General features: G+C 34.7%; 1 protein-coding gene across 2 annotated transcripts; it reads right to left on the minus strand.

The window, feature by feature from the left end:
- Positions 1 to 1,505: 1,505 nt before the first annotated feature.
- Positions 1,506 to 17,755, minus strand: LOC130805606 (uncharacterized). 2 transcript variants are annotated; one of them, XR_009040209.1, is made up of 10 exons: positions 17,137 to 17,755; positions 15,003 to 15,050; positions 14,805 to 14,864; positions 10,075 to 10,158; positions 8,769 to 8,873; positions 5,309 to 5,422; positions 5,092 to 5,192; positions 4,286 to 4,397; positions 2,840 to 2,962; positions 1,896 to 2,034 (listed from the first exon to the last, which is right to left on the minus strand). XR_009040209.1 is itself a non-coding variant. In XM_057670393.1 (9 exons), the coding sequence occupies exons 1-9, from the start codon at positions 17,632 to 17,634 to the stop codon at positions 1,900 to 1,902; spliced, it is 1,257 nt and encodes a 418-aa protein (XP_057526376.1). In that variant the 5' UTR covers positions 17,635 to 17,752; the 3' UTR covers positions 1,506 to 1,899. The 2 variants fall into 2 exon arrangements, 1 of the variants encoding a protein (XP_057526376.1); XM_057670393.1 differs by lacking the exon at positions 2,840 to 2,962 and having other exon boundaries at positions 1,506 to 2,034; positions 17,137 to 17,752.
- Positions 17,756 to 22,941: the final 5,186 nt, after the last annotated feature.

Raw genomic sequence — 22,941 nt, forward strand, 5'->3', positions numbered from 1 at the left:
TTCCTCTAGCCACTAAGCCGCCCTATTCGACCATTTTCATCACCTTCATCAAACTAAACCAATCATCATCAACGCCATTATCAAACTTTATTAGTCATCATCATTACTCATTTACGTAGTGTTCTTGTCATTGGCATATCAGCTTATCACATAATCACAGATGACCACCAATGTTCATCGTGATGCAAATATGATTGTTGTTGATTGAATGGAATCTTCATCAAGCAAATTATACGACATTCGCATCTAATGTTGATCGAAAGGGTTTGAATCGAATTTATTAGAGCTCCTTCATCATAGTGTAAATGGTAAACATCGCCATATTCATTATACCATCTTCGATTTTGTTTTTAATGGTGTGCAGAGGTCAAAAAGAACCTGCAACTACCGGTTAAAATAAGCAGGTTAAATGACTTCATATATGAGATTATATATGTTTAATCGTGAAAGAAGTAAATATAAAAACCATAATTTTTCTGTGGCAATTCTATAATATAGACAATGGATGGAATTTTAGATTTTGAATATAAGATTGGTTCATATTTACATCGAGAAGTAGATTGTTGCGAAGAAATTTTCATGAAACAAGAGGCAATAGAAAATGCTGAAGTAAACATCTTAATTGCGGAGTCAATTAACAAGACGGCGAAAGAAGTTCAGTTATTCTCCAACGACTATAAGTTATTTGTGGAACAAAGTAAAATAAAAATCATATGGATAAAAGTATGCTTTAAATCACATATATCACATATACACTTATAACAGTTTCACTGAAAGTATTGCAAGCATATAAATAGATGATAGAACTTGCATAAGAGATTTAGCAAGTAAATTTGACTTAGCACCATTTATTGTTTGGAAGGTGATAAAGAAGGGAGAACTAAATCCACATACAAATGCAATGCACTTAATAATTTCAAAAGAAAATAAGATGGTAAGAATTCGTTGAAGACTTACTTTAGTTGATCGCAAATCAGTTACAGTTGAACTACGATATAAATGTTTATATGCATTCGTTCATATTGATAAAAAATGATTTTATGTGTCAAGAAAATGACAGAGTCTCTTGTAAAACAAAAATAAGCCAAATAGAAGTGGGAAATCATCCAATTTATTTTTCCTAAGGTTATGTTTATAGGGGGTGAATGTACATTTGACAAAAAGATTGAAATTTACCCATTCACTAAAAAAGTGGTTTATTTAAGGTCATACAGAAATAGGCAAAAGGGTGAATTTGATGCAAAACCTATACAATCGATCAAAAAGCAAGCAACAAGGAACATGTTACGTTAATTATTCATATTATTATTCCAGCAATCAAGTTAAAATAGCCTAATGAAGAAGAAAATATCATTTTGACATTCCACGAGATAATTATAAAGCACATGCTCAAAATGATGAAGAATGGAAAGCACATTATTTAATATTTCAAAATTTAATATTTTATAAATAAACTAATTAATCATAAAAAACAAATTTTATGACTTATTTTAGAAAATAGCATTCCTGACAGTTTTAATTTATAACTTGCACACCAAAATAAAGAGCAAAGAAGCAAAAGATGCTTTTAAACCAAGATTCAATCAACTATAATTGACATGTATGTGTGAAACTAGCTCAAATATTTATTAAATTTTTTTAAAAAAAACAACGGGGATCAAACAAAAATTGATAGATCAACATTAATTCACTCTAGTTGGAAATTGATACAATTACAAAGATACAATTACTTTTGAAACACTACTGGTTACTGACTACTAAGTATTAGTAGACAATCAGCTTCTGTCAAAACTCAAAAGAGCAAACACCATCACCATGACCATCACATTTTCAGCAACTTGGATGTTTTGTATTTTTGACCCCCGTTTGAATAAGCTTCATAAACCAGGAAAAATGCGACTACGACTGCTTCTTTGATGCTATATATATCCCTGAAAGTATAGCTGTCCCTGCAACGGCTATGCCAACAGCTGTAAGGACCTTCACCACTGAAAACACTGGACGACTTGTAGGAATTTCCAGAAGTTCATTTGCCTACAATTCACAACACCAAATTACTGAAAATTCTGGGTGTAGTGCAATCACGCCAATGATCTAAATTCACGCCCAATTTTCAAATTCCAAAGGAAGACTCACTCAAGTAAAGGGGTCTACTCCAGTAACCAACTTTCACCAGAATAAAAGGAGAAAAAAAACTAATATTAAAAAACCACTTCAATTGGCTTTTCTTCATTGACTTTTGGCTTTTTACACATTGTTTACTAATAAATAACCAACAATCCATAATTAATTTTTACCTAACACCTTCATAATAGTAGGCTTCAACAACTAGCTTATTAGCTAATATTTCTAGTTGGTTTAACCAGCTAACAACCATTAGCCATTTGCCAAATAGGCCTAAGTATTATTTGAAGAGAGAACACAACTTTAACATTATGTTTGGATAGTATTTTAGGAGGGAAAAGAAAGGAAGGGAAGGGGAAGGGAAAGGAAGCAGAGGGGTAAGGAGGGAGAGTGTATCTTGTTTGTTTAGAAGGAAAGGGAATGGAAAATGAAGGAAAACAAGTGTTTCCCCTCCAAATCTTTCCACCTTAGGAGAGATAGTATTCTTAACAAAACTTATTCATATTTCCCCTCCAAATTCCTCCCCACCTATTTTGTTATCCGAATAAGGAATTTCCCATCCCTCTAAATTCCTCTCCTTTTTTCCCCTATTTTCTTCAATCCAAACACACTCTTAGTCTCTTTTTCTTTCATTAAACAAAAACTTGATTTTTTGAACAAATTATGTGGTGCATCATTGCATGTCCATCATATGGTAGTTAATTACATATCTCACCTTATTGTGACTTCGTTAATAGAATTCGCTACATCGAAAGAAAATATAAGCTCAACAATTTAGAGAAGATGCACTTGTATTATTTGTTGGGTGAATTGATAAAAGCTCAATGAAGGTCCATACCTACACAATAAACCAAAGTTTGATACTAAGAAGGAGAAACAACTTAAATAAGAAAATATGTTCCATCGAAGGGTAGTTACAATAAGTAGTTTATTTTCTTATACTAATAAAATAGTGAGATTTCAAGTTAAGATTTTATTTTTTTCAAATTTCCTTTTCTTATGGAATCAGAAACCTCTTTTTTCTAACAAGGGTAAGATTGCTTCAATCCAACACCCCGTGTGGGAGCCCAGATTGGAGCCACTTAATTGCATCGGAGTAACAGAATTCTTCTTTGTTTATCATGGAAATTCTGGAATTAATTTTAGGATTTGTGGATTTTGCTATAGAATGCCATATAATGAAGTACATTATAAACAGTGAATAATGAACTGTTAATTTTTCCTCTATAAAACTTCTCGAGTCATTTAGTACCTCTCAAGCTTTCGATCTAGTTCAAGGATGTTCTAGTGTGTCGATTGAATACCTTAGGCAGATGAGTATAGGGTGATTAAGTAATCAATTTGAGTTTCCACAAATGCTCTTTCAAATTGTTTATAAGGTCCAACACACAATTTCATGAGTGATGATCAAATTGTTAATTTTTGTTAAATCTCAAATTTTAATTTCCTTTCACTTTAAGCATCGTTAAAGGGTGAATGTGGTAACAAGTCACCATCATCATCATCATACCTAGTACATCAAATTCACTCTAAAGTCAAAGTAAAATGACAGACTTGATTTAGCCGCTCATCAAAATAAATCAATTCTTAAAATAGGAGATTTTGCTAGTGTTGTTAACACTCTGTTGAGTGCTCGTCGAAAAACAATAAAAAAAAGCTTTGTTCAACAATTTACTCGTGCATAACAATTGGAAGTATTTCACCAGCAATTCCACTATGTCATTAAACGTTACTTGGAAAAATACATAGTACAATGCTCCTTCCTATATGTCTTAAGTACTTATATATATATATATATATATATATATATATATATATATATATATATAAATTCAAAAAATCAGCAGCAAAAAAATTCCCATAGTAAGAGTACTTGGAAGAGGCCAAGATGTAATGAGGCGGAACAGGGAAAACCAACTAGAACAAACTTGGCCAGTATCTTTTTAATGCTTAAATACTAGGATTTAGAATAATAAAGATACAAACGAGCAATCAGTGGAATTTCGGAAAGTTACTTCACTGACCAATATGTAACAGTCTCAAGTATTCAAAAAACATAATATACTTTTGATCCATCATGTAATAACTCACACCAATGACAATTGATATCTAGCATCAATATTATAAAAATAAGTTGTCAAGTGATCCGAGAGTCACTAACCTCAACAGGCTGCATCCAGTTCTTCTTTATACCCTGCAGATGTCCTCTCCCAACAACAGCAACCACTGAAGTATGCTCTCTTGCAACTCTTAATAATGTAGATGACATATACCTAGGACATAAACATTCCTATGGCCTTTTAACAGCTTGATAACAATAAAGACAAAAAGGCAACAACAAAGAGTACTCCCAATTTTCCTATTTGTTTTTGAAATAAAGACAGCTTTTTTGCTTTTACAAGGGAGTAAGCTTGTGTACATCCAAGCCTTAGGCCACATACTCCATTTAGGTGGCTAGTCTCAGTGCCTAAGATCCACCAATAAAGTTTTGAAATCACTTACTGCAAGTACATAATCATGCAAAGCATCCTTTAAAAATTTATCCAAGTTTTTGCAAAAAGTTAATGTAAAATAATAGATCATCTTTTTTGGAAGCCAAATTCACATTCTCAAATCTCTATCCAAACTACTTCAGAAGCAGATTTTCATTTACATAAACTCATACCTCAAAATATCATGTGGACCCTAAACTACTTTTGGAACAAGAATATAATGATATGAGGTAAGAATACTCTTCTTTCCCAAAGTATGTCCCTGATACATCCAAAAAGCTTTTGCACGGAAAAATGGAATGGGGCAAACAAAGGGGAATGAAAGGAATGTGTGAATCATTGATTATGTGTGCAAAGAAAACACAAATCCAAAATCACCAGTTGAAAATGATATTATAGTGAGTTTAACCTTACCTATATGAAAACTCAAAAAAGAAACAAATAAATTGCAGCACACAAGCAAGAGTAAACTAACCGATCACGCTCATGCACGAGTGTTTCCAATAATACGGGAAATTCCTTGCTCATCTCTTGAATCACGAGAGTCAACATATCAACATCATTCATTTCCTTTAGCTAAACATGCATACACCATATCAAATTCAAAGCAATAAAAAAGCATCAAAACCACAAAAATTAACTAAAAAAAATCCATCCAATAACAACGTCATAATTTAATGATAAAAACATACCATTTTGTTTAGGTCATCTGGGCTTGGTAGAAACATTGCTTGGAAGAGAAGAGAGTACACTAATTTTATCTTATGCCAAAACGGCATTTTGCGCCATGTCCTCTGTAATGTAATCTAGTTCCATGAAGAAACCACATTCATTAGTCAACCTCAAGCTTGCAGAACTTGAGAAATTTAAGATCATCTGACCAGGTAGAAAAAGCATAAAAGTATTTGCACTCCTCAAAAACAAAAGATTGAGAGAAATGGGACCTGTCCGATTGAAAATTGAAGCTAAAGCTGTGACCAAAAAAACAAAAATAAACAAATTTAAGAAATTTAAATAAAAAGCTAAGCCCAAAAAATAATTTAGTTGTCGTTAGGTATTGTTGTAGTTTCATGTTTTTTGTTTTTACAAAAAAAAGAAAAAACCAAAATTGGTTTGGCAAAATAGGTTCAAATAACAACTTTTATTATGCTTTGCAAAAGGACAACTAAGAAAATGAAAACCACTTTTTTTGTGGTTTTACAATTTTGGAATCTACAAAATTTCCATAAATCACATGATCAATGAGTATGGTCATGTACTCATGGGTCTAGTACTTATTTGGAATCGCCCCAAACCCAACACAGCACGCCAAGACCCATTTTAAATAGACGTGGTATGACCCATACCCTACCAAAGTCAAACGCACCCAAATTTGTCTAGACCCATGAGTGATGTGGTTATCGTAAAAATTTCGGCCATAAGCATGAGATCAGTAAAGAAAAAATTCGCAAATGTTTTCATGATGTCGCACACAACATTTTGCGATTTTACAACTTACTTTGTAGATATCTTAATGTGAATAGTAACTTAAAAAATAACTATTTTAGATTACACTAGAACATACATTTTTATCAAAGATTATAAATTATAATAAACCTTTTAAAACCTAATATATAATAAAATAAGATTATAATGGCTAATATGTTCGAATAACAATTTATAATGACTGTTACTTATATTTTAAATCACAAGTTATATAACATGGATTCATGGAACAATATGATATAAAATCGTTATAAAGTGGTCATTATGTAATGGAATAACCACATTTTGATTCCATCCATATCCTTCAAAACAATCCAAATGCGATTTTTTTACATCATTACAACGCATGAAATTATTTGACCTTGTTTTTGCACTATACTTTAAGCAAAAATGTTGTACATAAACTGTAGTGCGAAATCTCAAATGTGTACGCAGCCCAAAACCACTTCAAATAAAAACTGGTACAGTGAAGAATGGGTTTTCTTACTTAAAAAAGCATTGCATATTTTCCTTCATTCTCATACCCTTCTCATGTTACTGCCTCCATAGCCCATACACCTTTTCTCTCCATTTGCCTTTCCTTTTATTAGAAAGAGCCAAACAATGAAACATTAAGCTTAAATTTCAATTTTGTTGAATAGCTTTCCATAAATGTTCATTCCAAAAGGTTTTCTTCCAAACCAAACACAACCTTAGCTCTTGATCGGGAAACCTGTATCTATTTTGAATAATATAATGGATTGGGTCTTGCTTATAAAGGGTGATAATTAGTCTTGAAATGAGTATTATTAATGGCTTTCTCTATATTTATGACGTGGTTTATTTCTTATAGTTTGAATTACAATAGAACTTCGAAGTTTCGAAGATGATTTATAACAAGGTTTTAATGGAATCAATCATCAAGGAAAGAAAATGAGTGCAATACGTAGTTGCTTCTTGGAGGGTTGACTTCGGACAGACATATCTCCTTATGCACGTATCAGTTCATGGTCGGGTCCCTTGGAGATAAAAGAAGATCCATTGTGCATCCCAACAATAGATTATACACAAGAAATGGAGTTCAAACAAGTGAAATATGGTTATTTTGAGTTAATCGGAGAAATTGTCAGCTTTGCATGAACTCTTGTGCAACTCTAGCACAAATAAAGTGTAAATACTGCACAGTAAATTTTGCAATCTTGAAGATATGCAAGATACAGCATGAAAATTGGAGAGCATAATACTCGTACAATGGTGCCGACGATTTTCGTTAATCATCATGTATCCTCATATTTTAATCCCACCCTTTTTATTTACATGATTTCTTAGGCCTAAATTCGAAGGTTGTAAGGTTTATGTCATATTCTTTATGACCTCCCATTTATCGAGGTATGATTAGCATTAAAATCAAAAAAGGATTTGCGGAATTGAAAGTTTGGAGCTTGAGAGTTAAGTCTCAAACTCAGACTACGGATGTGGAGATAATGAAACTTTGAGATTAGCCTGTTGTACTAAATATTTAAACTTAAATTATCTTAATTATATTTGATAAAAAGCTGGCTCTTGTATGTTAATCAACAAATTCCTTTGCAAATTCATATCCTTCGGTCCATAGTTAAATGTTGTAAAAATTTGAGCTTAGGTTTTGCATGCAAAAATTTTCAAGTGTTATTTCCATTGCACAACCACGGGGTCGCATCACCATATTCTGAATTGTGATACATCCAAGAAGAAGAAGAAGAAGAAGGGGGAGGAGAAGCATTGGAAAGATGAGAATGAACGAAACCAATTACGTTATGAAGAAATAAGTGTACTCGGCTTGAATTCTACTTTCTTCTTGAAAATATAGTCTCAAAGTGATACATCCAAGAAAATGAGCAAAAATTCAAACAATACGAAGTCACCATTTATGAGGGCTTTTCTCTTTCTACATATAGTTAGTAGTGAACTCTATAAGGGAAGTAACAGTTACCACCTTCAGTTTATTTATCACGTTGAAGCCTAATTTTGTTGTTAAGACAAAGAATAATCTTTCTTCTCAAGCCAATACCCAACAATGTTTGAGAAAAGGAGGGAAAGAAGCCCTAGCTTCAATTAGGTGACATTTAGAAGAGAATCCCAAAATGGAGAAGGACGAGGAGGATCATTGGAAAGAGGATCATTCGGTGACGTTAAGTTTATTTATCATGTTGATACCTAATTCCCATTTTTATCTCAATAAATCTCCATTCTGACATGGTCTTTTATGTGCAATCAAGGACGCAAGGGAGGGAAAAGGAATAAGGTTAAAGGTTGATGATGAAGTGGTTGGAGGTTTAATTTTGTATTCATTTTCTTTTATTTTTTAATTGATTTAAAGACTACAATAATTCAATAAAAGTAAGTCGGTCAACGCATAAAATAATGTCCAAATGGATAATTTTCTGTGATGGTAGTTTTAGACAAAAAAATATTTTTGTAAATAGTATGAGGTCAATTTTTGAAGGTAGTTTCTAAAAAAATAAAATAATAAAACTTCCATAATCAACACATACAAAACATCAACACATACAAAACAAGTGAGACTTGCAAAAAAGAAAAAACCAACTAAGGGACTGCAGTAGTCACATTTAATCAGAAATGTTTGTTTTGGGAAAAAAAATTAATAAATATTTGTTCTGGTCCTAAAACGCACAACTTTAATCTTACTTGTACAGGTCGATCACCAAGTATGACCTTGCAGCTATGCTTCATTGCTTCTTCAAATGCTACTCGAAACTCAGAACCAGGGAGAACTTCAAGTGTATCACCAACCTGACAGCAAAGGGTATTAGTTAGCATATGGATATCTAACCCTCCCCTTCCCTCAGCCTACCCTGTAATTTTAAAAAAAACAAACAAAATAGGAGTTTTCAAATAAATGAACCCAGCCAGATTTTTAAGGAGAAAGGCGTGGGGAAATAGTTTAGGTTTAAAAATCAGAATTTTATTCACCTACGTCAAAAAAAAAAACGGCATGATACATTCATACATATAAGCTTAACCTAGAAAAGTGCATTTCAGATGCAGTAAACTCTGAATATAAACAACAATATTATGACACATTATGACAACAAATTCCATTAATTTACGATAAGGCATTACGAATTACACAAAAACAATTTGACAATGCATATTACATATCCAGAATAAACAACTAGAATGTTCTGAGGACCCAAAATGCATCTCATTAGATTTACCCCAAAGCTGTTCACTGAACCAACATATCTGGTAAAAGGATAACTGTATAACCAATCTTGCCCTAGGTCATAGTACAAAAAACAGTTTGGTCACGCTCACGATAACAGTTGCAAAACAAATATCGTGGTCAATATGAATTGCAAGGCTTGCATTGAATGTGGTTTTTACAAACACCCCTTGAAGTTGCAGAATAACCTAGATGGCCCTGGGTACAGGGTACCTGAATACAGTTGTGCCCTCTTACAAAATCTAAACCCCACAAACCAATAACAAGGACAAAGGTTAGCCAGAGACAGGAGTTTCAATTGACATCAACTATTTCAATTATCATTCAAATTCAGTAGAATCCATTGCTATCGAATATGAGTTTGGTTGAATTATGATAAAAATAAAATCATTAACAGGTAAAAAAACTGTAAACCACAATTTAACATAAACTAAAGAAGAAAAACATGAAGAGAGAAATCAGTGGAAGAATAACAGCAAAGACTTAACCAGAATACCCTTTTCCTTTTATATACGACAATTGCAAGTAAAACAGAAAAACATGAAGAGAGTGGTCAGTGCATGATGTGCAAAAACTTGAGCTCACTAACTCTTTCTTTTGAGATAAATGAAATCTAAGATTGAGGTAACTCTTGGTAATTTTTCCGATAGCAAAAGCCCAAATCATATTTGTAATAAGGTCAACTCTGCGACGATGCTAATTGCAATGGTAAACACACATAAGACTGTAACGAACACTGTTAATAAAAGCCTGTCAGAAAGTACATACCTTTGCAAGAAACCAGCCGTATAGTATTCCAAAAATATTTTGTTTTTTCTTCAACATATCTATCATTTCTTTCATAGTTGGTACCTGTGAATAAATTAGATATTTATGCCCATATTAAACTAAAGTATCCCAGGTCTTTTCCCAGCAACGCGGGACTTGGGAGAATAAATTTTGAAATTTTCTGCAAAATTAAACTAAATATTATTATGACTATGCAAATTTTGTCCAACCAAATTAGGAAACCATTTAGCAGGTCTTTGCAATTTTCAAGTTTCATAGCCTCATTGTATCTTTGTAATTTGACAATTATTATTCTTAGAGTCCATCCTTCAGACTATGGGTTCTCATGGAATTGGACCTTTGATTAGGTGCACTGCCAATAGCTCATTAGAAGCTCTTCTTGTTTTCTGTCATGGACTTTGGTAGACACAAAAGGTTCCAAAATTTTAGAGGATGCATGAATCATAATAAAAGACTCAGCAGGAAAGAGTTTAATTTACATTCACTAATCAGGATCACTTAGTCCATATGTTGCGTTTGTCAGGATCACAGATCACTCAATTGAAAACAAACTCTTCATTATTACAGGGGTAAAGTTTCATAAATTGACCATAATGCATATATTGTCCGCAACACTGTATTACGACCGTGTTGTAAGGGGTTTTGAGCTTGCCACGATTGAAAAATAGGCTGATACAGCTGCAATATTATCTACTTCGACAGCAAAAGCCGTTTTACGATCATCACCTCAACCATAACTGAAACTGCATATTTGCACTAAGCATTTGATTCCCCAAACCCCACCTAGTTGAGAGCCACTTGGCATTAGGGTGATAGCATGTTGTGTCATATTGAACAGTTCTTTTGAATTCCCCTATGTTACACAGATACGCCATACATGTAGGGTCATCTCTCTAAGCGTCTCAAGACTCAAAAGTTTGTAAAATAAGATGTTCCTAAAATTGTATCACTCATAAATGATTACAATGTTTAAAAATCCAATAAGTGTTTCTTTGCTTGCATTAAAAAAACATGTACACATTACAATTGACTTGTAGGCCAGTTTTAGTTAGAAATCTTTCTTAAGTGCATTGGTGAGATACTGAGCATATTATGCTCAATTTTCCCAAGTCATTCCCCAGCTTTCTACAACTTTTCTGCACCTATATGGGTTCCATACTTCCAATTTCCATATAATTAGCATGTCTAAATTGAAGGGCATGGTTCCATAGAATGACAACTGACAAGCACAAGTGCATATGACAAACAAAAGGATTTGACATATTTAATCAAAGGAGCTCCAACCATGTTTTAGCTTCAAGTTTATGCTGAATGTTGAGTCTACTTCCTAGGTTATCACTCTCGTCAAACTCAACTTTGATGTAACCATTTATAGATGCAAATTTATGATATTTAGTTGATAACGCTCATCATGGATTGAACAAAGAAAATTATCTTATCAAATTAGTCAGATGTTTACAGTACTGTCAATTTTATGCAGTGGGGTATGCAAAAGCTAAAGTGGAACAACAAAAAGAAGAGAGAGGGAATAATGCCAAGGTATGTGTTGTGTACACAATAGGTATGGCAAGGGTGATTGTAACATCATATTGACAGCAAAAAAAGAAATATAATTGCTTTATGATTTTCAGCACTAGTAAATCTTCTTAAGGCTTAGTTTAACATAGTGTTCAGACAGTAATACACACAAGTTACGGTTGTTAGATGCATAATAACAATACTCCTGACTATGAATAAGACATTAGTCCTAATATTCTTATAGATGTAATAGACATGTTTTCAGCATATTGGAGTCCTTGCAAATGTCCTTCCATTCAATGTCAGTTTTTTAGTGATCCAGAATTATCTTCTTAATTTTTTTAAGACAGAACAGAAACTCCCCTAAATATCTTAAGTGCCATTTTGTTCAACAACCTGGAATATAATAGATTCCCATTCCAGGGACTTGTGAAATGGAAGATCTGGATAAGGTTCCCGAATTGGATTTGTAATCTTATTTTCACTTTATGGTTCACTCATGGAATAATTTTTTTTCTGATTATTTATTAAGAATTGTTTTACTCATTCATGACTACACATCTTTATCTTTCATGATTGTAATATACATTTCATCCTTTTAATGATGTACCACAAATAATACAATATACTCCTAATTTTAAGAAAGACATAAAATTAACTTTTGTGATATTAGTGTAAGTTTAAAGTCTGCTAGACAAAATAAATAACTCAAAGTACAAACACCTTTTTTATACTATAAAGTTAAATAAATTATTCTTTCAAAAAACCAGATAGTAAAGTTAGTTTTTGCAAAACTAATATATATTACCCTACCAACAAAATATTTGAAAATAAATAAATAAGGGTAACTCAAGTTGCAATCCTTAACAAATCCCTAAAATTTAGATGAGACAGGTAAACATGGCAAGGTTAGCAAAACTAGGATCAGAAAACTCTCAAAAAGATATAAATAAAAGGAATAATTATCCTGATTAATCCAACCTATTATCCATTCTTTGCTAATAATCCCATCTTTTGAAAATTTTTAAATAATCCAACCTTTGCTTTGCTTTTGTTGGGAATGAACCTTTGTTTAAAAGAATCGGTTACAACTGGTCATCCCTTTCCTCTTAATTTCAATTCTAAATCCTAAATCAAAATAACTAAAATCCCTCTTCCTCTTCCTCTTCCTCTTTTAATGATAATTCTAATTCCTCTTCCTTACTTTTCTGAATTGCTCCACACTTTCTACTCCTCATTTTTAGCAAATCACACCCAAACGCTTATTTTAATCATCTAATGATAGAGATAGCAAGAGCTTGTTGCAGATAGCTAATTCTTGAATTCATCCATTGATCTTTTTTGGTAAGGTTGTAAAGTATGTGATGATGATAACGAAGAAGATGAGGATGATGAAAAAAAAGGAGTAATGTAGAGTTTGATAGAAATTCATTTCTAAGATGTTAAAGAAGGTAATAATTCATCCTTCATCATTTTTATCATTTTTTTCCTTTTAATTTATTGGGTGAAAAGTGGGTTAATTTGTTGTTTTGGTGAAGATTTTGGTCTTCTATATTGGGTTTAGATGATAGAGTTGCAATCTTTCTTTCAAAAGCTGGTATTTTTGATCAATTACTTTCTTCAGTGGGACAGCCTCACAGTACACTCACACATTAGAGTGCAAGGAAGAAATAATATTTTCTTGATTTCTAGATAGAGATCTATCATGAATGTCGGAAATGTCTTGAATTATTTTTATTTTCGCTATATGAAAAAGTTCAGATTGTTGTACAGACTGCCAAAAATTCCTTGTAAATCGTCCTGGTTTGATCTCTATATCTAGATACAAATTCATTATACAAGTATGTGTTTCATGTGAAATAAGGCATTTGCAATCACTAATTTTTCCACTATTGGATTATTAATTGTCATGGTCTAATGGTTCAAACAATTTCAAGAAGTGAAAATAAAATTATAATTTTCCCTAACTATTGTTTATCAATTACAATTGATGCTAGCTATTGTAATATCAATGGAGCCATAATAAAGTTAATGATATCTAAAAAATTGAACCAACAATTCGAGAAGAAGAAAAATTAGAGTTCATAATTTCCAGAAATTGTTATGATTTTCACTAAATTAAAGGAGGAGGATGTTATGTTACTCCATGAAAGCAAGCTTATAAAGAAGGCAGAGGATGAAAGGTTGAATGTTAAAGGCTAGTAAGAAAACCTGGAATAGCCAGTCAGTTTTTTCAAAGGTCCATTCGCAACAAAATGAAGGCAAAGGTTAGATTATTAAAAAAATTTCAAAAGGTGGATTATTCACCAGTAATAAGCAATAGGTTGGATTATTCAGGACAATTATTCCTAGATAAAAATGTCACAAATCCAAAAAACATGAAATTATATCCCATTCCACAAAGTAATCAGCAATTGCGGTAATGGATACGGTAATGGGCGATGGGAAGATGGGAGTGATGTGGTTAACGCAAAATATGACCAAAAGTGTTTTTTTACAACTTTACAACGCGGGAAATATGTGTTCATTTTTTTGAAAACCTTTACAATACGGCCAAAGCGATGCAACTTTGTTTTTGCACTATGCTGAAAGCAAAATGTCAAAATGGCACCTCATATGCTATAAAAGTGTGAATATATCAAATAACATCCCAAATAGTGCACATGTGCTTATTCTCTGTTACATAGAAACCAAGCCGACCTAAAGCAAAAAAAAAAAGTTCAAAAAGCCTACATCCCATGCATAACTTCTTGAGGCCTTGACTATAAGAGCTAATAATGTACCTTCTCAAGATTCCTCTCTCTCCAGCCTCAATTCTATTTCTAGCATGGATCAAGGAAATGCTGGAAAATAATCTCAAGCTAGTCAAACAAGTAATCTTACAAGATTAACACAAAAAAAAAGTAAAATCCTAACAATGAGACAGCAAGTGAATAGATTATCAATGTATGGCTCTTCAAAAAGGAAAGCATTTGAAAAAAATAGAGTCTTGTTGATAGAGGCCAAACACTCTTTGCAAAAAAAAAAGTACAAGAATCTATTCTCAGTTATGCAGAACTTCGAAAAACTGGTGTTCAAATTAAGAAATTGAAACCAAAGCAAAAACAAGCTGTTACATGTCCCCAAGCTGCAAGTGCAACTGATTGAAACGGTAAGTAAAAGCATAATGGTTGAAAGATAAAGACACCAACCTTTAAGTCCCTAAGGGTAAGTATATTCACTCGACTCGAACAGAGCTCCAGAAAAACAACCTACAACCATCAATACCTCAAATAAAAGAGTACTACATAAGGTCAATCAAATATATCGCGCTCATGGATGAATGCATCTCGCCAAACAAATCAATCTGTCAAGTACTCAAGTTGAAAGATTTATATAGAGAGAAGAACCTGTGGCTTCAAACAATTAATTACAGCTTGAACCTCTCTGCACGATTCCTGCATTAAATACTTAAAAGGTTTCAAACTTGCCACATAGACCATATTAAAGGAAAAATGTTCTGCTCCCATCAAAATATAATCTCAAATCAGAAGTGAGAAATAAGCGAAATCATAATTGCATACCGATGACTCAATTCTATACCCTATTGGCGGCATAGGCAAAAAGTGATATTAAGGGAAGCTAACTCATGATTTAAAGGACACAACATCAGAAAAAAGTACTGCGGGCACAGAGCATCAACCAATCTCTCGGTAAAATGACACTGCACAAAGCCGATATAGAGCACAGGGATATCCAAGTTGGATCCCATACAAGTCTGAGGTGAAAAATAATGTAACCTTTAAACTACTGGCACTAGAGAATTACACTTGGAAACCTAGCCGGCATTAGTTGGTAGCGCATAAGTCTTCAAGTTAGTATCTTTTCTAAATATCTTAAAAAATTAGATCTCCAAACTTGACAGGTAAAAAAGTTAACAGATCCTACTTAATCAAGGGGAAAAAGAGAGAGAAATAGAGGACATTACTAAAGGGAAAAAAGTAGGTCGAGGTCCATCGATCAAGGACTAAGCGATGTCACAACAACCAAACTTCGATCCTGTTATTATGATAATAAGAAAATATTCACCACAATATAATCACCAAAAGGCATCTTGATAAACATCATGATAGTCTAATAATCGAGCCACACAAGATGTAGATAATCACTACATGAGTACAAGAGCATGTATTGCACAGGTAGCCTTGCATGGGAATCAAAATTTTGATTGGCTAGAATCGCTCACCATCAATGTACAAAACAAGATAAAATATCAAAGAATTTACATCTACAACAAAGTACCGACTTAAATAATCTCATAAGTCATGATACTTGGCTTAGCAGTTAATAGTAAGGTCTCAGTAAGCAGAAAACTTGATTTTGGTGATAAGCAACCAGGGCATTTAAACTCGGCCGAGATATAGCTAGTTAAAAGCGAGTTTGAGCGATTCTTGGTGAATTTTACCAATACTGGTCAGAACTTAACCACAAATCTTTTAAAATTAAAATTTGACGACAAAAAAATTACATACGAAGTCTTGAAGTTGAAGACCAGTGATTTATCGATGAAGTCTTTGACCGTTGAAATATCAAAAACTTACTAATTTGTGGGTTTGAATTTCGACATTAGCTTCACTTTTGTTGATTTACCTTACAGTTTTGCAGATGAGTTGTAATGTCATCGATGCTCAAGAAAAGGATTACAAGGGTAGAATGGGATTATAGAAGAGAGTACATTGTTTGGGAATATGGAAAAGAAAAACTAGCAGTAGAGAAACTAGAGACTTGAGAGAAAAAACTACTTAATCAATTTACTGCCTAGCTTAGACTTTCACGTCCCTCTATGTTTTACTATTTTTGATTCCTTTTTATATTAAAAACTAAAACACAGGTTCGTGATTTTCTTTCATGTACTTAAAACAACAACAACAACAACAATCTTTCACTGACTTCCCCAATGCCATAATTATAGTCCAAAATATCATTCGCATCACTCACAGCCTTATTATAGGTACTTAAGCTTGTCATGACTGAATATAGGCCGAGAAAATCACAAAACAATCGAAATACATCACAAAAGCCGATTGCCATCTTTATCCCCAACGCATAGGCGCATACAAGATTTTGCACTATGCACTATGTCTATAATAATCAGCTACAGGTCCCAGTTAATGATATCAACAAAAAATTACAATCCTCTATTGGCCAAACAGGGAGATGGGTTTGCACAATTAGAATTGAAAGGCATTAGCTGTACTCTAGATAATTTTTATTTTCTTGACCATGATGAAACCTCCGTTGGGTAGATAAGGTTTTGTTCTTTTGAAAACAAACACCTTATCAAAATTCAGACATGTAAAAAGAACTATGCTATGACAGCGCCATTAGAAACTGAAACAAAATTCAATAAGATATCATCAACAACTGAAAACAAGAAAATAAATTCACAAGCACCCAAAGTAAATGCAGTATTCTTGGCTTCAGATACATAACATCATTCAAAAATAATTCAAATAATAAGATGTCATCAAAGATTGGAAGTACCTGAGACACATGAGCAGTTCCAACTAAATAAACATCACAATTATGGCCATGAACATTATCGCAAGACAAAACCATAACACTTCTTGATAAATCTTCAGGAAGAAAATTTTTTTCTTCACTTTGCCTACCCGAAATTCTCTCATTTTCATCATCAAAACTATCATCTTCATTCATCTCATCGGTAACTACATTACTGGGATCATTCGCAAGAGCAGACGATGACAATGACGATGACGATTCCTCCTCATTTTCCGGATTTTCAACTGTGACAAAATCATCGATTGCGCTGCTTGAAAGATTCTCCGGAAAATTTGAATCCATTCCCGGGTGCAAAGAAATGGAAATTGGAGTGAGTTTTCTTGGGAATTGACAGAGTTTGCAAGATTGGGATTGAAATTGCAAATTGAAGGGAAGGGTAAGATTCCGATTAATTGGGGTAATGAACAAGGTTGAGTCGAGCGAACTGAACGGGTTAACTAGACGACTCAAACGATTCATAAATCTGATGATGAAAGGAGGGAAAAGGTGCTTGTGTACGATTGAAGAAATGGTACCCAGTGACTGACAGGGGGTACTTTTTTTTTTTTTGAGATGATTCTACTGGATACTTGACTTGCTTGTTCATTCATTCGTTCCATGCCCCAAAACCAATACACCCCTTAGTGATTTTTTTTTAAAAAAAATTGTTGTGAATAATTGGAAGGTTTGCTAAACTTCGACACCCCTTTTCATTTTATCGCCATCCCTCCTTAAAATTACGTATTTATCCTTGGAGTTGAAAAAATTACAAAAATGCCACTAAACTTAAAACTTAATTAATAAATATAAATCACGCTTAATAACACTATTAAGAATTTAATGCGGATGATTTGTCTATATATATCGAATTCTGAGATGCGTATGAAGTACGAATTCAAACACGGTACTATCTCTTTAAAAACTGATACCATCTCTCTAAAAAGAGTTAAAGAAGTTGTAACCCGTAATTGGTTGAATATGGCTAGCGAAAGTGACTATGAGTTGAATGCGGTACGTAAAGTTGTCGTTGGAAATTAAAAAAAAAAAAAAAAAAAGTCGCACAAAAGTAGGTGATTGAACCATGGTTCAAGTGCACAAATCTGGGCGACTGAACCATGGTTTAGTCGCCTCGATTTGTGCGACTGATTAATTTTTTTTTTTAAATTTTAATTTACGTATGCATGTTTTTTTTTTAATTATTATTGTTGTTTTAGTTTTTGTTAATTTTTTATTATTGTTAGTAATATTATTATTATTATTATTATTATTATCGTTGTCATTATTATTATTTTTATTGTTGATAATTTTATTTTAAAATTTTTTTTTTTTTTTTATTTTTTTATTTTTTTATTTACATAATGTTTTATTATTATTATTATTATTATTATTATTGTTGTTGTTGTTGTTGTTGTTGTTGTTGTTGTTGTTGTTGTTAATGTCATTATTATTATTATTATTGTAGTCATTAATGTACTTAATTTATATTATTTATATTTCAAATTTGCAGGAGTTTGAAAACTTTGGAGACAACGTAGACTACTCCGGTAGCTTTGTACGGATAGGGAATTTATCTCCGTAGATGAGTTACATAGTTGGGCCGATGCGATAGCAATAACAATCGGTTTTCAATTTACACGTGCTTCTTATAAAAAGAAAGAAGGACGTTCTAGAGTTAGTGTCTATTTAAGATGTCACCGCTAAGGTAACATTAGGGGTGATGTACATAATCTAGATAATACTGTCCGACCTGGTTCTAAAAGTAGAAGTTGCGGGTGTAAATTTATGATTGTAGGAAGTAGTCGTAAACCACCAGAAAGACCTTGGACGGTAAGGGTGTGTCCTGGTGAAATGGGAAAACATAACCACCCGTTCTTAGTGTACAGAGACGGTCATGTAAGGGCGAATAGGATTAATATAGATATTCGGGAGCACATCCGACAGCTTAGTGCAACCGAAATGCAACCGGCCTTTATTATGAATTCTATTAGAGATAATTATCCTGGTTTTTATGCTAGTATGAATCAAATATATAATATTAGGCAATCAATAAGGAGAGAAGAGATGGAGGGTAGGACTCCCCTTCAACACTGTCTTCATATGGCCACATAACTTAATTATGTGGTCTGGACAGACTTGGATAACGAAGGGCAATTGAGCAGACTATTAATTGCAAATCCTACCTCTATCCAAATGATACGTACGTGGCCGTATGTTGTGCTGATAGATACAATGTACAAAACGAACAAACAAAAGTGGCCACTAGGTGAAGTGATCGGAATGACGCCAACCAATCACAACTTCTTGGTTGCGTTTTGTTTGATGCGAGATGAGGCGGCTGTGTCGTATTCGTGGGTGCTGCAGGGATTGAGAGATATTTTCGGCACTGCTCAAACTCCTAGCGTCATTGTAACCGATCAAGACGAAGGTTTATCTGCAGCTATTCGTGACGTCTTCCCAGGTAAAAAGGCTTTGTTGATTCATTATTGTGGTTATATCTAATGATAATGTCTTAATTAGTTCAATGTTTTGTTTAATGTAGATGTGCGGCATTTGTTATGCATCCGGCATATTGGCAACGACGTTGAGAACATGGTGGACAAGTTGTGCGGCGGCAAGAAAAATCAACAAGGGCAGGTATTCAGGAAAAGTAGATGGAACCCCTTGGTTGAAAGTTCTACAATCGGGGAATATGAACAGAGATGGCAAGCGATCGTCAGTACGTGGTCGGTTAGGAACAAAAAGGTCGTTCGGTATTTGACTAGAACATGGATTCCACTTAGAGAGAAATTTGTGCGTGCGTGGACGAATGATTGTTTCCACTTGGGTAACCAGACTTCCAGCAGAGTTGAAAGCCAACGCTCTTCTTTTAAGTATTACCTTGGTAGCGGTAATAGCTCATTCGATACCCTGTTCAAAAGGGCACACGCACAGATTACAAATCAACAAGCCAGAATCCGACAAGAGCTACAGGACTCCATGATTTCTGTACCAAGGTCGATGCGACAACATTTCTTTAGACCTCTATATCGCCACGTATCTCTCTATGCCTTGGAGCAGCTCCAGCTTGAGTATAACTGCATGTATTTAACAAATGCGGTTGTGTACTTCAACAAACCCATGGATTGCCGTGTGCATGTTATTTACATATGTCCATCGGATCACATGGTGTTTTGTATTTGGATGACATTCATGAATTCTAGAGTACTTTGAGGTACACAGAGGTAGGAGACGAACCCGATGAAGGAGTACGATACGCGAACGCCAATGACAAAGAGTACTTTCAATCTCTGGTCGATGAAGTCCTTAAATCTGATCCCGGTTGTACGCCGAATGTTTCAGGTACTTGAATATGAACTACACCCAGATGTAGCGGAAATACCTGAGCCTTACTCAAGTCCACCGAGAAAGGGAAGACCAAGCACAAGTAAAACCATGAGAAGGAGAAAAAGTTCATTTGAATATAACAGATCATCTTCTCGTGGTCGAGGGTCTAGATCTTTTTCCCGCGGAAGATCTAGTGGCAGATCTAGTGGTCGAGAGACGCAATCTTCAGTAGGAATTTAGTTCAGTTTCAACTTATCCGGTACTTGACTTAATTTTTCGTTTTTTGCATTAATTTGTCACAGTTTACGCATATTAACCTTATTTACATTTATTGTAGATGATCCAGGAGGTCGAGATTTCTTACAGTTTCCATGGCCTAATAACATCCCATTCATCCTTCCTCCTTACTTGTTCGACTGGATTGATGTGTTAGGTGATGGTAACTGTGGATTTAGAGCAATTGCCGTCACAGAGCTGGGAGGCGAGGAAGCATGGCCTCTTTTAAGACGTGCTATGAGTATGGAAATGCAAATGAACAGAGCGCAATACCTAACTTTGTATCTATCCCAGGAGTCACTAGACGAGGCTATATTCAGAATAGGTTCACACATCAATGGACCTGCTCCTTTCATGCACTGGATGGATGCACCGATGGCTTTGTACTCTGCAGCAACGTTTCTAAACATTACCATTGCTTATTATGGTTCTGCTGACGGTAATTCGCAATACAACTGTTTGGTTCTTCCATTAAGGAAAGCACCGGGCGTGCATAGTGTAAATAAAGTAATACATATATGTTGGGTTAATAGAAATCATTTTGTTCAACTTTTAATGAACGACGATTCATCGCCTCTCCCGCCGATCCATCAACGTTGGAAACAAGCAGCTGACAATTTCACCAAACATCTTGACACACATTTCACTACGAGGATTATGCTCTGGAATAATCTACGCGGGCCACGACCACGACCAACTAATAACACCGCTGACGATGCTGTAAATTTAGATACTCCATAGAATTTATACACGACATTCATTAAAAGTTGTATATAATCAATAGTTATAATACTGTGTATACGAACGACATTCATTGACGAAAATAAATGCAATCATTAATGTAAAATATTTTCAGTACAGACTATGCAGGGTCATGCCCTTTAAAAATTTGCCATTCTTCAAATAAATCTCTACAATCATTAAGGTATATTTCTAACGCATGTCGTTGACGGGGGTCCAAATCCGCAAGCTGAGCAGGTAGTCTTGCCATTGGAGCGAATCGACTAGGCCATTCATTCAGGAACTGAAAACACAAAGGGATAATGTCCGTTATTAATTCATAAAACAAAAACTGAAAAAAAAAATGATAATAAAACTCACGTATTCAGATCTGCTCTGAGAAGAACCAGGACCGGAAGTCGGCCCTTCGTCCGGGGCTATGTACGGGTGCGAGCACACTCTGAACCATTCAACGTAATTAGGTTCAGCCTCTGAAGGCACAGAAGCCCGACGAAGTCTCTGCTCAACAAGGCGGGCACTATAGGGGAACCTACTCCATGCCTCCAAATATACAGTAGAAGAAGGAAATGTCACGGAGTAGGTACCATGTGCCGGTCGGAGAGCCTTGGCCGGTCTAATAGGAGCGGGAGGAATAGCCTGCACGAACCCAATCTGTCGCAATGTCCGCTCCGGCAAGTACACCTCCACAACATCAAAGCACGTGATACCCCCGATGACGGTGGTGCGTGGGTGATCATTCAGCAACGCACCAGCAGCAGAATTGTAGGGAGTCCATTCCACCTGCATACAAGCGAAGTTAACAAAAAAAATACTGTAAATTAAAAAACACATGCATGACAAAATGTAATGTACAATACCTGAGTCTCCGTCAATGAGTCAAGAACCTTGCGGCAGTCCCTCAACCTGTCCACCTCACGACATGGTTTCTTCGTTGTCCACATCTCCGCCCTAGTCATGTTTGGCACATCTTCTCGGCGAGGATGAAGGCGGAAAGCGGGAAAGTACTCATAGATCCATGTCTGGAGCAATGTGAGGCATCCCGCAATGGTCTTGCAACCAGCCCTCGATGCCATTCCGAGCTGCCTGTACAAGAACGCCAAGGTCACCGCACCCCAGGCCACGTCCTGCTTATCGTCGTTCACTGCAAGTATCGGGTGAGGTCGCATGCCAATTCTGGTCTTATTCGCCAGCAAGGTAGAGCCGATGACAGCCATGTAGTACGCTGTCGTCTGGGTATCCATGGCCTGCGACCTATGACACAGCCGCATCAATTCAGCAACGCTGATATAGCCGCTGGTGAATGCACCTTTACGCCAAAGCTCAGACATAGGCTCCTCGAACAGATTAGTGATACCAACCTGCCACCCCGCCTCCGAAGGCTCAGCCAGCAGAGAACCTTCAATAGAATTGCCCAATATGCGTTGCACGTCGTGCAACATAATCGTC

The sequence above is a fragment of the Amaranthus tricolor genome, chromosome 1 (assembly GCF_026212465.1).
Source record: "Amaranthus tricolor cultivar Red isolate AtriRed21 chromosome 1, ASM2621246v1, whole genome shotgun sequence".
Classification (NCBI taxonomy): Eukaryota; Viridiplantae; Streptophyta; class Magnoliopsida; order Caryophyllales; family Amaranthaceae; genus Amaranthus; species Amaranthus tricolor.

Bases quoted from the DNA above. Each gene is read 5' to 3' on its own strand.
- LOC130805606 (XM_057670393.1), bottom strand. From the start codon at position 17,634: ATGAATCGTTTGAGTCGTCTAGTTAACCCGTTCAGTTCGCTCGACTCA. The intron at 14,865-15,002 runs GTTCTTCTCTCT...TGATGGTTGTAG, and splicing joins TTAATTGTTTGAAGCCACAG to GTTGTTTTTCTGGAGCTCTG. The intron at 8,874-10,074 runs GTATGTACTTTC...CTTTGCTGTCAG, and splicing joins ACGGCTGGTTTCTTGCAAAG to GTTGGTGATACACTTGAAGT.